Below are 17,255 nucleotides of genomic sequence, written 5' to 3'. Positions count from 1 at the left end.
GAAACGTGGATTTATATGTATAGGAAACTCACAGTATAAAGTTTAAAGGAACTTGGACGCTGGGTGATACTACACTTCATTTCACAGGACACTGATGCTAACATGCAAACTTGGATCCTGAAACATTTTTCTTATTATGTTTTACAAAATTGTTGGTTATATGCGTGTTTGGACAACTATACTAAAGAGAAGAAATGAAGTGACATATGGAAGACATTTAAAATCTATTTTGGATGATATTAATTTCAATGCAGTTATCCAAAAGTAAAATCAGAGCTTCTGTTTTTTTACCCATAGGTTTTTTTGGGGGGAAGGAAATGGTAATATTATGGTGATGTTCTAAAATATAAAATATAGCATTTGTGGTATCATGGTGAGCATACCTGCCTTTCAAAATATAAAATATATAATTCACTATTCAAGTAAACATCATAGTCTGACTCCATATGTCAGGTTTTTTTCTCTATAATTTATTTCTGTGCCGAGCAATTGAATGTTTGACATAGAAAAATGAGTCTGTCACTTTAACAAATAGTACTATAAAAACACTCAAACAAATAATTTTAGCAGAGATTATTGTAATTGCAAAAGGAATATCTTTCTGAAATGTGTTACCAGTATTTCCTATATATATTGGGACTCACTTGTTGCATTAAAAATAAGAAAGGAGATAAAGAAGGCTTCTCTTGGCAAAGAATAGTTTACAAGTAGGCTGAACAGTGTGTTATAACTGAGTTCATTTAATACAGAAAACTTCTTTTTAGAACCATTACAAAATTGATCATTAACTCAGTGTCTAAGAGAATGGTGCTTTAATAATTCTCACCAAATAAACCAAAGAAAGAGTAATTTGTTAGTGCAATAGTTTTATCATAAGCTACAACAGAAATTTAGCATTTTAGGAGGATTTCTTCATTCTATTATGAAAGTGCCCTGTATTTTAGCATAAGCCTTCTCCCTTGAGACCTCTACACATTCTGCCTTCAGAGTTCAGCTGCTACATTCTGCTGTTGCTTCTCTTATTCAGACTGTTGGCATCATCAATACATGACTTTTGATTGGATCCCCTGGGTAGGAATTAAGTTTGGTAGCAGTGGATACATAATGAATACATAGATTATTATAGGGATTTCTTTTTGTTCAGTAGAGTGAATTTTTTAGTGTTTAAAAAAGGAAAATCTTTTAAAATGCTATTCTGGGTCAGGATTATCTGTTCTGTTATTTTAGAAATGTGCAAGAAGTTTCACAAAGTCTTGTTATATGTGTGTACTTAAGAGTTTTTATGTTTAGAAGGCTTTGAGATCAAGTACTATGTCCACTGTGCTATTCTGGTTTGGATATTAATGAGAACACAGTTGAACACTATTTGCATTCACAGGACTTGCCATGCTGGAAGCACAACCTTATATGTAGTGTCCATGGGCAGTCCTATTATGGGAAACCAACTTGAGAGAAAAGGCGGGTCACTTGCTTCTGCGCAGGTCCTGGAATTTGAAATATCCAGGGGCCTCTACAGAATCCTGGCATCAGTTACTATGTTGACTCACTCAGTGTTGGGATCACTCACTTTCCCCTTAGAGGACTCAGATCTTGGAGGCAATTAGCTTCAGAGAAAACAAATAGGAAAAACTGAAGCCTTATTTTTTAAAGGCTGCTGAAGTTGATTGGTGTGTCATCATTCCTAAACCTACTGGAGCAATAAAGTTGGGAGAAAATTTACCAAGATTTTTATCGCTGCCTTGATATATACTTTTTCCAAATGCTTTGGTGGGAAGAAGTGGAAGACTGTTGTAAGTACAAAGCAACTAAAAATATTTTTTTACTATTGTATAACTTCTAGTTTCTGACAAGCTCACGAATTTGGCAGAATAACTTAACCTTATAGTAGATTGTGAGTAAGCATACATGTTATCTTACATATACTGCACACATATATATGTGCAGGTGTACATAATTGTCATTGGGAAAACTTGTCAATAGAAATGAATTAGAGTTTAAACTTTTTCTTTTGCAAGTATAATCAAACACATCTTATTTGAGAAACTACTGAAGTAATAGAATATGCATAACTGGCTTGAACTATTTGTAACCATTTTAAATACTGTGAAATCGTTTGTATATCTGAGTTATTATCATGATTATTTGATTTTTCTGTAATTAGTAACAGTTACATGTGGGGTAGTGACCTGACATATATTCTCAATGAACTAATTGCTATGTGGGAATGACATGTGGCCGCCTCAAGGTTAGAAAAATTTTACCTGGCATATCATGGGGATAAAAGAAAGAATAAAATGAACTGTGGTAGATAAATGGAGGTGGAGAAAAGTATTGATAAATATATAATTTAAAATTTTCTTTCTCATATTTGTAGTATTTTGAATGTTCTTTTCTGTAGTATAACATGAAAATTCTTTCAACTAATGATATGATCTATGCTGGCAAATCACCAAATACTTTTACTGAGAAGACGACAGAAAAACATGAGGGGCTTCTAATTATATTGTGCAGTGAAATCACCATGTTGTTTCATTCCTATGATGACCTAGGTTTTCAATAAATTTTTTAGTTCGGCCTTTTCTATATAAATTACAACTATTTTGTTTAAGAAATTCATAGAGACTAATGAAAAATTTAAAAATTGACTGTGGCACAACAATAAAAGTAATATATAAAGATAATATATGAGGAATACAATGTGTCCCAAAGAGATGGATGAATGAGATTATATTTTTTCCTGTCATTGATTTGTGGATTATAATCACTCTGAAATAGATATGAGAACAGTATCTATAATCAAGAATAAAGAAAGTAAATCTCTCCAAATAAGTAACTATTTAAAACTTCTTCTGGAAAAAGAGTCACCACAGAAGTTTTGTCTCTGAAAAAAAAATTGTGGAAAAAAAATTAACACTATGCATTTATTGATTCACAAAATACACTACCAGATTTTTATAGTAAAACATTTTTATATATAAAACTTCCTTATTTTGTAAGTTCTTTGGTGTGCATCAGAATTGCTTTCTGATTAAAATATCATTCCATTTAGTAATATTACAAATGTGCAATAGCTGTGTGTTTGTTCTTTGCAATACACACATATTGATTGATTGATATAGCTACAGAATTAAAACCATAAACCAGTATCTAGAACAATTTAGGAAGAACAGCAAAGATTTATTTCTGGAATGAAGCAAGGCAAACATACTACCTGCTTTGTCATAGATGTTCAAATAATTTTTTAAATTCTTCATTAGAATTTGAAGAAAGCTAACATTTTTGGACAAGCCCTTTAGGACTTCATTAGGGTACATTTTAAAACTATCAGGCAATACTTAGGCTAGATGACAATGAGCTTGTTAAAAGAAAATGAGGATATGCACAAAGTTATATTATCCATTAACTTTTATTTGTTGACAGCATATTACTATTTCAATATACTGACATCTGAGTCTGGTTTTTAAAATTCCCTTAGCAAAATAGTTACCAATTAACAGAGAATAACACTGTATTAACATAAATACTGTTTACTTTTAGAACTGCTTAAGTATTGCATAGAATCATTTGAATATTATACTTCATTGAAAATATACATTTCATTAGAACTTTTAAAATGATACAAATTATCTTGCAATCTAATAAAATTATTTTTTAGAATTTCATTTGCAGTATTTTAAGGGCATCTTAACTATGAAAAAGAGATTGCTGATTTTAAATAGATATGCTCTTTAATTTAATAAGAAAGTTTCTGTCTCTTACAAGGAATAGTAGTATGGAAAATACAGTAGAGAATATCAGGTAGAAGTTACTCCAAACTTTAAAAAAAGATGACAAAGTATTCTATGCAAATATACATTATTTAAGCAAGAGAAGTGTTGGTTGACTCTACTCCAGCTAGACAGTCCTGAAATATAAATTCATAATTTGTACGGATATATTAATAGAGCTTCCTCTTTAGTCCTAAAGTTGTCATTTGAAATCTCCGTGGTCCAAGTCATTTGCTACATGTGAAACAAATCATAAAGTTCCTAACCACTTGTGTGGTTTAATAAAAGAGATTAAAATCTTTGCTGTCTGGAAGTCAGGGTTCTTTTTTATTTAATTCTATTATCTTTTATCAAAAAAATAAAACAAATTGATTTCCCAAACTTTCCTCCTTCCACCTTCTACTGTAATATTTCCCTAACTTATTAAAAATGATTTATCATATTTTTTATTAAAACTTCCTTGCATTGCAAATACAAGAGACATGGTATTTTGGTGTGACTATGTATGTTTATATAATAAACACACATACTCATTTAAACCACAGAGTACTAAGTTACTTAAGAGAGACATTGAAAACTAATTTAAAATTAACTTTTCTTTAAAGATAATTTTCCTTTATGTTTTTTATTTTCAATTTTAAATACACAACATTTTTAAAGAAATTGGCAAACAGGGGTAAAACAGATCATAACAAACCTTGGAGGAAGAAGCAGAACTAGGTTTTATGGGGCCTGAGTTTTTCAATTGGAGGAAGGGGACTCTTTTAGGGAAAGTAATACAGAATTATATGAATACAAAATTAGGTAGGAGTAGGGAGGGGCCAATATAAGTGAAGAGCTTTAAGACTTAAGCTTTGCAAGTTTCATAGGAAATCACCCTTGTCTGAAGAGATTCATTGTAGTTGAATCTTTTCCCACTTACATTTTAAAATAAAATTGATGCTAGTTATAATTCTTCAAATCATATTTTATTTCTCAAAGACAAGCTTTTATTTAATGCAGATTAGAGAGTTAAAGGAATCCATAATGGGAGGAATTTGACATTTCTGCCTTTCATTTTGAAAAGATACATTGATTAAAATAATGGCAAACTCAGTTAATGGAGGCGGTGCAGTTATTTCAGATATACTGGGTATGTAATTTGAAGGCAAGCCAAATCACAATGAGAGGGAATAATGATGACCTTGGTTTATTTTTATACAGTACATTCAGGTTGTGATTGGATTCAGGGAGAGGCAAGAATTTTTTTCCTCACAAAGTCCTGTTCTAGTCCTAGGAGATTTGTGTTCTGTTATCAAGGCAGTCAGTTCATATTGGAACATTTTGTTGGGAAGGTCATGGACTGCAGTATGGTAAATGAGATGATTTCTTTTTATTAAATGCAACCAAGTACCATAGCATAATTTCATGAAAATATTTTTCTTTGGGGAGTATGGTCCCCGCAGCAGACTGATCTTTAAAACTCGAACAGGAAATAAATAAGCACCTTGTGGTCTTCATCTTTTTCCTCATTTAAAAACATCTATTCATTAAACTTCCTTGGAGTATCACACTGTGCAGTATTGACAGAGTAAGATTCACAATGCATTTGGAGTTCTGAAGTTTAATTTTAATATAGATATGAAAGTTAGGTTGGCAGTGCTATAGTAGAGTTTAGGATTTTGCTAATTTAGAAGAGGTTTGATTACTCAGTGAATTTTATTACATTTATAGTTGTACAACAATCATCACAACCAAATTTTATAGCATTTCCATCCCAAACCCTCAGTGATAAAAAATTTAAAAAAATTAAAAAAATAGAATTAAGAGGTTTCTCTACTTCTATCACATGTAGAATTGGCCTTAATATTTTTATGTTTATAAAATGTCAAGCTCCCTCTAGTTAGTATCATAAATGAAAATGTCTTTCAGAAATTCTGATATCCTCTCTTGAAGAGGAGAATAATCCTGCTTTTTGTGAATCACACATATGCAAACTATAGTTTGAAGATGAACAGCTAAGATAGTTTGCTTTGCTTTTTTCTGAAACTTACACAATAAAAAGATTGTTTTCCCATGTATTGCAGCATATTAGAATTGTGCAAGTGCCTTTTTAAACCAGATGGCTCCTCCAGAGATTCTGAAACACTTTAAGTCCAAGGGACATGGTCTTTCTCTTTCCTCATTCAAGATTATTGCCCTGAATATGATCATAAAGTCACAAAACAAAAAGCCTTTGCTCCAATGTTTTAAAGGAATTCTAAATGTCTCAGCCCTAATTCGGATAAGCAGCAGTCAGATGAGGATGAAGAAAGGGAATGGCCCTGCTCAATCATGCTTAAATGTGTCCTAATCTTACAACGTCAAGACCTCCTCCTTGTGCCTGTTATCAAAACCAAAGAGCAAAATTCCTTTTCCCAGAGCTGGAGTCTTCCACCTGGGCTACTGTTTTAAGGAAAAGTTTCCACTCAGCCCAACTTCCATTGGGCACACTTCCATTGTGCTCATTCTTTATAGTTCGATATTCACTCAGAATACTGCAATTTCAAAAGGTGAAAGAAGACACAAAGCAATTTTCTGGGGTCTTACAGTCCCTAGAGGTGACTTTGTATAGTATATTTAATGATATTAAGCCTGAAGAAAACAAGTGTTCCTAGCAGTCTGGATTGAGTTTGGAAATCAATTTCTTCCTGGTATCCTTATTATCTTTTACCTTCTGCCTCAGTGCCTCACTTTTGCTTTGTCATTATGCACCCCATCCTTCACTAATGGAAGGTGGAGGGATTTAGCAGTTACCCTTTAACTGGAAGAGAGCTGTCATTTCTATGCTATGCTGGTAAAATGTTGGTGCTGTTGTTGTTTTTGGTGATCATAAATGAATCTTCCCACTGTTAATTCAGTATTTTGAATTCATATAGTTTTATGGAAATAATTTCCATAAATTTTATATGTTGGGAAAATAATTTTTATACATCAATATTGAAAGCTGAAATATATCTAAGGCTAGTTTAAAATCTTTAGTCTTATTATATTACTGTACATGTAAAAAAAAGTTTCAGAGTTTGTCTCTATTTTTCTTTATTTTATTATTTCTTTTTAGTAGGAAATTGAGTTGTTGCAATGAATAGGAGGAATATTAAAGTACCCTATGTGAAAGCTAATGCTTATCCATGTAGTAAAGTCAGAATATAGGTAGCTGACTTTAAAAAAATGTTTGAAGTGCCATGCTTTTAGTCTTTATTTAATAAATACTCCACCCATTCATGGACATTACAACAATGAGGAAGTCATATGTGCCAAAATAGCATGCAGGCTTTTACCAGTTTACCTTCAACTTTTAGCTGTACTCTATCTCCAACATTATGAAATAATTGATGTTTTAAAAAGACCAGTATAACAGCACAATTAGCATTATAATGTCTCATTACACCCAATTATGGGCAAATAAAGTGATTACTCTTTCAATGTTTTCCCCCTCTTCTTGGCTTTTGATGTGTTTTGTTTTAAATTGTTTTCCCCTCTCCCACTCTGCTTTTGGCTAAGAGAGTCATGGAATCAGGACTATAAAAGGGCATAAACATCAGTGGCTTTTTGCTCATTCTTGGCACCCATCTTTATTTGCACACAGCTTGTCTGCTCCTTTATCAGATTACAGCAGCAGTAGTACCTTAGCCTGAGCTAAGTGCTGACTTAAAGGGCACGGGAGTCAGCACACTGTTACAAGTGCAGATTTTAGCCTTGGAAACTGTGTGAGGTCAAACTAAAAAAAAATAAGAAAGCAAAGCAATCACAGGATCAGAACTGCTCAAGTATTTTTATCAAAGGCAAGTTGAGTAATTCCTTTTTATATTGATGCTCAAGAGGGCAGTGTTAGAAATGGATTGCTGACTAAGTGGACAAAATGTTATCAAAATAATTGAGGAACTGATAAAATTATGTATGTAAGTGGTGAATCCCAATGGCTCTTGTGTATTAGAAAATAACTAGTAAGAAAAAGGGAAAATTATAGTCTGAGGAATGTAATCAGATACAAGCAATGTTGGCATGTAGGTGGTTAACTAAAAGAGCTTACTGGAAGCTCAGACAGCTGGGGAATCCTGATTTAGTAGAGCCTGAAGGGCAGGTCAGGAGCCATGTGAACAGCTGCTAAAGAGCAAGAGGATTCCTCTGGATTAGGTGTACATACCCCATCTCTAATGGGCTGTGTCTGAGAGCACCAAGTGTTATCACAGAGTTTACTCCACTCAAGCCTATGGACTTTGCAGTGTTTTACTTTAAATGTCTGGAAATAGATTTGCTCTCAAAATAAATCCAGAAGTAAAAGTATCAAAGGAAGTGGCTCCATAAAGTTTGTATTGTGTGGGTTCAGTGACCATTGTTTAAATAAGGAACAGTTTGTTATTCATTTAGTCATGACACTAACACACATTGAGTAGCTGCTTGTGCCAGGTAGTGTGCCATGCTCTGGAGATAATATTGTAAATAAGTGAACTCATTGATATTAGAGTTTAAGAGGGAATATATATATAATATACACACCCTATTTAAATTACATTGGGGATAAGGGCTACAGAATAAAGCACACGTTGTTATAAGAAAGAACATATAATAGTAAAACCTAGACCAGGACTAGAAATTGGGGGGGATACCTAAGAAAATGACATTCAGAGAGTAGGACAAAGAAGAATGGGGAATAGCTCTCCAAGGGAAAAAGAGAGAGGAAAAATGTTATATTCAGAGGAAATAACATATGTGAAGGTGTAATATGCTTTGAAGAAGGAACTAAAAGGTCAGTTTTCCTCGAGTAGAGTAAGCAAGGCAAAGTTTGGAACAAACATACAGCTGAAAATGTTGGTTGGAGTCCAATAATTCAGAGACTTAGAGGACAGGGGAATGATTTTTTTTTTCTGTATAGTAAGATTAGTGGACAGCCTTTTAAGGGCTTCAGGTAGGGCAGTGACATGACTATGTTTGTGGGTTTTTTTTTTTTATTTTAAGAATATTACTCTGTCTTGTAAAGAAGAGATTAGGAGGTGTTAAGAGTAGATGAAGGGCTTACAGTCTGAAGCTATCAATCTGGTAGCTTCTCCATGGGCAAAGAAGATGATGTTCATTAGAATAGTAAGAGTGGAGTTGAAAGAAGTGGACTGACTTAAGATTGGTTTATGAGTTAATGTCAGTAGTTATTGGTATTGAATTAGATGTGGCGCCCTCCATGCATATAGAAATGGGTGGATGATGGTGCCATTTACAAGGAAGAGACCTGAAGGGAGCTTGAATAATGGGAAAGATTGGGGGTATGGAGTAAGGGGTTTTTTATGGAGAGAATAGATTCTCTCAATATGAGAATGTGAAGCCTCAAAATGAAATCATTAGTGGGGACTTAACATATGAGCCATAGAGCGTGGATGAGACCAACTAGAAAGATCAAATAGAGCACGAAGTGGAGTAGGTCAGGAATTCAATAAGAAAGACAAGAGTACTTCAGAAAATTATAGAAGATGCATGTAGAAAGAATGCTGAAATACTAAAGAAATTAATGTTTCTGTAAAGAGGAGTGTTCCTTTCCATCTCCAATTTAATTACTTTATGAATGAGGAGCTGACTTGCATCTAGGTTGTCTTTGTTTCCACAATCTCTGCCATATACTTACCCCTAATTGCCTCTCCCATATTGGTATTTCTATTAGATATCACCAAATAGTTGCCTGAGTAGAAAAGCTTCAATAAATATTTAAATTGTGTAATGTATTCAGCTTTTTCCTGTACTCTGCGCTTCCTAAAAATACCTTCTTCGAAACCCCATTTCAACTGACTACTGTATAATGAAATGAGCCTTCGGTGTAAAACATTTATCATAGTCTGAATTTCAATTGCTCAGTCAGAGTTGTTAAGCAATATGAAAAATCATCCTTTAGAAAATACAGAATTGCATAGATATGACAAGGTAAGTTTGTAATTTATTTAATGCTATTTTAGTTAATATAGATGCTTATTGGGGAAATGTCTAAAATTTCTTGAGAACCATTAGTAAAATTGATTATTCTTAAATCTGGAAAAATGGTTAAAAATACTTAGAAAACATTGACAGTTCAGTTTAAATAAAACTAGAATTGTATCAAAGAGATAGAAGATACTTGAATAATTGAAATTTAGTCATGGATGAGAGTAATGTACTTATCAGTTAGCTTTTGGGAAAGTAAGACTAGAGAGAATATTAATATGATATTGAGCAACTTTTTTACTATTATGATTTTACTTGCTTGTAAATAAACATTGTTAAACACCTGAAATGTTCTCTCTGCCTTTTATGAAATTATAACTTGGTAAGTCAGAAAAAAATACACATTTATACCCATAAATACAACTACTGTAATATGTCAAGAGAGTTATAAATCATGGTTTATAAATCAACCCTAAATGTTATGTATCAACCATAAATGATTACTTATAAATGATTTGATTATGAAAGTTTCATCGAAGAACCCACCTTTATAAATAGGCCTTAAGAGTATGGGCATATGGAGATGTGAGTTAGAGAATGAGTAGAAGGGGCAATGATTCATAGATGAGAATTGATGAGACATTGATATGGCCTAAATAAACAGATATTGACTGTCCCTTGTACATGCAAAGCAATATTTCAGGCTCACTGGTAACATATCACATTCTTCAAGGCTATACCAACTATCAAGCATTTCTCTGAATATACATGTATCTCAGCTAATTCTCATTACAATTCTGGGAGGTAGGTGATAATCATCCATATTTAACAGATGAGGATACTGAGGTACAGGGAGCTTAAGTAATTTGCCTACAATGGTTCAGCTTGTACATACTGGAGTCAGGATTTGAATAGTGGCAGAATGACCTAAGGATTCAAATTCTTAACTAGTCAGCTCCCACAACCTCTCAGATTTTGATAAAAAGGGTCTGTCAGAGCTCTAGAGGAGATAAAACATAAAATGGAAAGGATCATGGTATCTTCTAACAAGAACTATTATGTCCCATTGAGAATATTCCTTAAAAAAAAAAAAAAACTGAAACTTGTGTTTACTCAAAGACTGTAGAACCTGGTATATTACAGTTTCATAGATTAAAAACTGAGATGTCCCAAAAAACTCTAAATCCATCTTCTAGGCCTTTTCAGGAAGCTATCTTTGATGATATCCATAATAGGTAATTTGTTTTACTGTTTTATTCCTATCCCAGTCTTTTTCTGTGTTGAACTTGAAAGATCAAAGAATAGAGCTAATGTAACCCTTGATCTGTTGTAATCATCTATAACAAATGTCCTTAGAAGGGTCTTACTAGATGTCTTTCTGATTTTTATTTCACTTGTACACAGACCACTGTGCTAGATGAACAAAAAACTAAGTGGGCCCACATAAATAAAATTTAATACTGTGAATAAAAATAATTTTCAGAGATTAGTGTAAGATTTAATGATAATTATTATTCTAGGGGGTATTTAGGAAAACAATAGTTCATATAAATTTCTATAATTACCATTGCTATTTTTACATGGGCAGTGTACTTTTTCTTTTGTCTTTACTTCATGTTAGTTATCCATAGTGTTGCATATAGTTTGTACAGTTGACCCTTCAGCAAGGTGGAGGGCTAATCTGTGTATAATTTACAGCCTGCTCTCCACATACATGGTTCCTTCCCATCCTCTGATTCAACCAACCACAGACTATGAGATATTACCGTGTTTAGTACTGAACAATGTCTGTGTGTAAGTGGACCCATCCAGTTCAAACCTGCATTGTTCGAAGGACAACTGTATATGTGTATATGTATATGTGTAATGTATGCTATACAGTTCTAGAATGCACCGTGAGCAATAGCCTATGAAATAGATGACACGTCTGGAGTTCAGCAACATGCATCTTGCACAACATTGTCATTGTTGGGTCTCCCATATCTGTGGTCAGAAATGATATCGAATTTCTATGTCTTAATAAGCAATCATATCCTCATCTCATCAAGAACTATGTATGCACACACATTATCTACATGTGAAAAGATACAAATGTCAGAGCACTGGTGCAGAATGGTTCAAGATGTATGGATGAAAACTGGGAAGTAAGGGGGAGTCATAAATATCCCACAAAATGCACCCAAAATGTGAAAACTTACTTTCAAATGGAATGCTTGTGGATTAGCATGTCTATTTTCTGTGATACAGATTGGTTAGTATTGTCTGAGAACTTTCTAGCAAATAGAAATATCAGGATAGTATCTATTTTAATTATTCATTAAAATGCATCATCTTCTTAACTCTAAGGCCATTGATCTTTGGAGTTGTTATATAAACAAATTACTTCAAAGATATATTTTCACAGATCCAATATGTTGATTTCCAATCAAACAATGGAAATTTGGTTCAACAAAATGTATCAATGCTCTGTAACATTAAACATACACATGCATTTTTATAGTTTACTACCATAAATGACATTGTTATGATATTAAAAAAATAAAGACTTAATTGGGATTTGTTTTCATTTTAAATAATCTTGCATTCTTTTTATTTTCCTACTCTGTGAAATTGGGTGAGGTTGTGTGAGATACCATTTTCCTAAGAAACGAAAAAGTCTTGGGAATTCCTGTTGTGACGCAGTGGCAACAAATCCAATTGGTGTCCATGATGATGCAGGTTCAGTCCTTGTCCTTGCTCAGTGGATCAGGGATCTGTGGTGTAGGTAGCACACACAGCTCGGATCCCACGTTGCTGTGGCTGTGGTGTAGGCTGGCAACTGTAGCTCTGATTTGACCCCTAGCCTGGGAACTTCCATATGCCACGAGTACAACCCTAAAAAGCAAAAAAAGAAAAAAGAAAAAAAAAGAAAAGTCTTTATGACTTAGTGTGATCAATGAAATAAATTTGTTCACTTCTTTCAGTGTGACTAGTGTGAATAGAGCTTGTTCCCTTCCTTCTTTCCCTCTTCCACATACAACATAGCAATTAAGTGGTTTGCATACAAAAGTATTTGGCTTTTCTAAGATATATATACAGACAGAAATATTATTAAAACTGAAATCAACTCTTCTATTTGGAAAATGTAAAGAAAACTACAACACAATTGAGAAAAGAAAGGAAAAACAATCTGTTATATCCATATTTTGCTTCCCAATTATAATAGACAGTAAGGTTTTTTTGTTATTTTATCCTTTAAAGAGCTATTAGTCATTTAATCTTAATATTAAACATTAATGATAATAGTATTATCAATTTCTTTTTGATAATTTTTTAAGAAAATGGAATTATATTTTCACAATAGTATTATAAAATATGAAAATAAAATGACATTATCTTTCTACTTTTTACATCTATCACTTAAACTAGATATTGAGATTTTTCTTCCTTAAAATGCTTTTTATAACTTTTTTCCTTTTTCAGAATTTTATTTTATATTGGAGTGTAGTTGATTTACAATGTGTTAGTTTCAGGTGCCTTGCAAAGTAATTCAGATATATAGATAGAGATATCCTTTTTTTCAGATTCTTTTCCCATATAAGTTATTACAGAATACTGAGTAGAACTCCCTGAGCTATGCAGTAGATCTTTGTTGATAATTTATTTTCTATATAGTAATAGGTGTATGTTAATCCCAAACTCCTAATTTATCCCTCCCCTGACCTTTCCCCTTTGGAAGCCATAAATTTGTTTTCAAAGTCTCTGAGTCTGTTTCTATTTTGTAAATGAATTCTTTTGTATCATTTTTATTAGATTCCACATATAAGTGATATCATATAGTATTTGTCTTTGTCTTACTTCACTTAGTATGATAATTTCTAAGTCCATCCATGTTGCTGCAAATGGCATTACTCCATTCATTTTTATGGCTGAGAAGTATTCCATTGTGTATATATACCACCTCTTCCTAATCCAATCATCTGTTGATGGACATTTGGGTTGTTTCCATGTGATAGCTATTATAAATAGTGCAGTGAATATTGGGGTGCATGTATCTTTTCAAATTATAGTTTTCACCAGAAAATTCCAGGAGTGGGATTGCTAAATCATATGTTAGTTTTATATTTAATTTTTTAAGGAACCCCTATACTGTTGTACATAGTGGTTGTACCAATGTACATTCCCACCAACAGTTGTAGGAGGGTTCACTTTTCTCCACACCTTCTTCAGCATTTATTTATTTTGATGATGCTCATTCTAACTGGTGTGGGGAGATACTTCGTTGTAGTTTTGATTTACAGTTATCTAACAATTAGGGGTTTGCTTCTTCACTATCTCTCTGTGTTCTTTGGGGAAATGTTTACTTATATCTTCTGCCCATTTTTTGATTGCGTTGTTTGGTTTTTCATTACTGAAGGAGTTAGGTCCAAAATGATATTGCTGTGGTTTATGTCAAAGACTGTTCTGTGTTTTCCTCTAATAGTTTTAGAGTCTCTGGTCTTACATTTGTGTTTTTAATCCATTTTAAGTTTATTTTTGTATATGGTGTTTGTTTCTAATTTCATTCTTTTACATGTAGCTATCTAGTTTTCTCAGCACTTCTTGAAGAGACTGTCTTTTCTTCATTGTATGTTCTTGCCTCCTTTGTTATAGATTAGTTGACCATAGGTGCATAGGTTTATTTCTGGGCTTTCTATGCTGTTCCATTAATTTATATGTCTATCTTCGTGCCAGTACCACACTGTCTTGATTACTGTCGCTTTGTAGTATAGCCTGAAGTCAGGAAGCATATTTCTTAAAGATGTTGTCATCCCTCAAGATCTGTGAATTGCTTTATCCTGGGTTTATTCCCATTTCTTTGGTTGTTTCTGCTCCATCTACTTCCTGGTCTGATTCTCTCTACTCAACCTTTAAATATTAGGATTCCTCGGGGGTCAGTCCTAGCATGTTTTTCTTCTGACTTTGCAATCTCTTCCATGGTTATTGCACCCATGCCCATGGTTTTATTAAAACTTACATGCAAATAACCAGTCAAGTTATACTTCTAGCTCATATTTTTCCGATGAATTCCAGAACTGTAATTCCAATTGCCTGGCTAGCATCTCCATCTTTATGTGACAAATCCACCTCCATTTTAGGTGTCCAAAAGGGAACTTTCCATCCATCCCACAAAACCTGGTATTTTTTCATTGTTCCCTTTATCAGTGAGTGGTGTTACCAATCTATCTAGTTTCACAAGCTGGAAACCTATTTCATCCTTGAAATTTCTCTCTCTCTCACCCATTTATGTCTAAACCAACGCCAATTACTGTGGATTTTATCTCCTAAAACCTTTTGATCCACTTCTCTCGATTTCCTCTCCTGTGTCCTTAACCAAGCTACTGCCTCTCACTAGGAGTACAGCAGCAGTTTCCTTTCTGGTTTCTTTGCTTCACCTCTTCCCGATTCCCTCCAATCTACTCTCTAAAATACATCTAGTTGGCTAACTGTGATGGTATTAACACTCATTCATCATGTTAGTAATAGTTTCTGTTGGCTACAAAAAAAAAGCAAAAGAAAGGAAGATCTAGACATTGTTTTCCTCTCCCGTCACATCTCCTGTAATGCTTCCGTCTGCTTTACTTCTTCTCTGGTTTTCTTTCTGCTTCTTGAATAGGACATTACTTCTTCATGCCGCAAGGCTTTTGCACATTCTCTTCTTTCTGTCCCCTCTCTTTCTTACCTAGATAACATCATTATCAATAACTCCCTGTGGACAGACATCAAAAATTCCCTGAGTAGATAAAATTCCCCTGCCATGTAACACATTGGAATAGGAACGTTGGAATTCCATCTGTGTATATGTGTGACTAATTAATGCTTGTCAGTCAGACTGTGTTCTTAGTTCCAGAGCCTGGCTACATCAGTTGTTTCTGCTCACTATTGTTTCTCCAGAATGAGCCACACAAATATTTTTGAATAAGTGAATTGGTGTTTAACATTTTATTGCATGCTATTATTACAGGTGTATACATATAAGAACATGCTATAACAATGATAATTTTATTACATTTTATGAAAATTTTGTATGATTAAAACAGCTCAATTTTATGCAAGAGTCTTTTGGTTCTTGGTGTCATTTTTCTTTTTTACTTTGAGCAGTTTTCAGTTCATGTATTTTTTCTTTCCTTCACCTGTCTTTGTAAACTCTCAATGGCATTTGTCAATATTAACTGCCTCCTTCATACCTCAGATGTCCTTCCTTGATTTGACACTAATCTAGTCCTTTTTCTCTGTTTCTTACACTTGCTTTCCCCTTTCACTCTTCCCAGTTACTATCTGTGAATATTCTGGAGAAATGATTTACTTTTGGCTTTTACCATTGCCAATCTATCTCTTGAAGAAGATGTCTGTTTTCTTTTTAACCTAAAATAGCTTGAGATAATGTATTTGAGTGTACAGATGAAGTAGTAATTTCATTTTAAAATGTTTTAGAGAAAAAGAGACATTGATCATTAAGTGATATTCCTGAGGTGTAATGGGGGGGAGGACTTAAAGGCAAATTGAAAATAATCCCTCTGAGATAGGACAAAAGCCTTTTGCAATGAAAAATAAATTTAACTGTATAAAAATATATTAGAAATAACAGTGTTCTGCTTTTGGCCAAACAGGGAAGGAAAAAACTATATTATTTCAGTCATTAATGGACTCTTAAAAAAAATGAATACATAGAAGCAAAGAGTAAAGTGGTGGTTGCCAGGGATGGGCAGTTGGGAGAAATGGGGAGATGTTGGTTAAAGGTTGCAGTTATGTAGAATGAATAACTCTAGATATCTAATGTACAATGTGGTGACTATAATTAATGATACTATATTGAATACTGAAACTGTATTAAGTTAATAGATTTCAGGTACTGTCATCCAAGGGGTTACTATGTGAGATGATGGTATTTTAATTAGCTTGAATGTTGTAATCATTTCACTAGGTATTTGTATATCAAATCATTTTGTATACCTTAAATGTACAAGATTTTATTAAAAATAATTTTTAAGTGACAACACTAAAGAACAAGGATGCAGAGAAACTGGGTCCCTTAAACATTGGTGATAGGAATTTAAAATGATACAGCCATTCTAAAAAAAATTTGGCAGTTTCTTCTAAAACTAAACATGAAATTACTGTACAGCCTAGCACTTCCACTCTTGGACATCTATTCCAGAAAATGGAAACTTATGTTCACACAAAAACCTGTACATGGATGTTCATATCAGCTTTCTTATTACTAGCCAGAAATTAGATACAACCTAGATGTCCATCAATGGGTATATGTTGAATAAACTGTGGCATATCCATATCATGAAATACTATTTAGCAAAAAAATAATGAACTATCAATACTAAATACAAGAATAATGATGGATCTCCGGGGCACCATGCTGAGTGAATAAAAAAATCAAAAGGTTATATACACTTCTATTCCTTTTATATCACATTATTGAATAACAGAATTATAGAGATCAAGAACAGATTAACGGTTAGGAATAGAAGATGTTCTCTACAGAGATGCCTCAGGGCAACCTGTAGTAATGGATCTATTCTGTGTCTTGAT

General features: G+C 33.3%; 1 protein-coding gene across 20 annotated transcripts in view; it reads left to right on the top strand.

Moving 5' to 3' along the window:
- DMD (dystrophin) overlaps positions 1-17,255 on the top strand; it is a 2,611,869-nt gene that overhangs the window by 467,168 nt on the left and 2,127,446 nt on the right. For 13 of the 20 annotated variants that reach the window (XM_085006421.1, XM_085006416.1, XM_021079553.2 and 10 more), the window contains exon 1: positions 1,526-1,790. The exons of the other annotated variants lie outside the window; for them this stretch is intronic. In XM_085006421.1, coding sequence (XP_084862547.1) covers positions 1,760-1,790 — 31 coding nt within the window. In that variant the 5' untranslated portion in view covers positions 1,526-1,759. Of the gene's footprint in view, positions 1-1,525; positions 1,791-17,255 lie in introns of those variants that run through there. 20 annotated transcript variants of the gene reach the window in all.

This window comes from Sus scrofa, chromosome X (genome assembly GCF_054392235.1).
Source record: "Sus scrofa isolate SSC_HxYL_T2T_F1_AM1 chromosome X, Sscrofa_HxYL_maternal_Yorkshire_Landrace_v2.0, whole genome shotgun sequence".
Lineage (NCBI taxonomy): Eukaryota > Metazoa > Chordata > Mammalia > Artiodactyla > Suidae > Sus > Sus scrofa.
The sequence above is the reverse complement of the archived record's forward strand: the minus strand, read 5'-3'. Positions and strand labels throughout refer to the sequence as shown.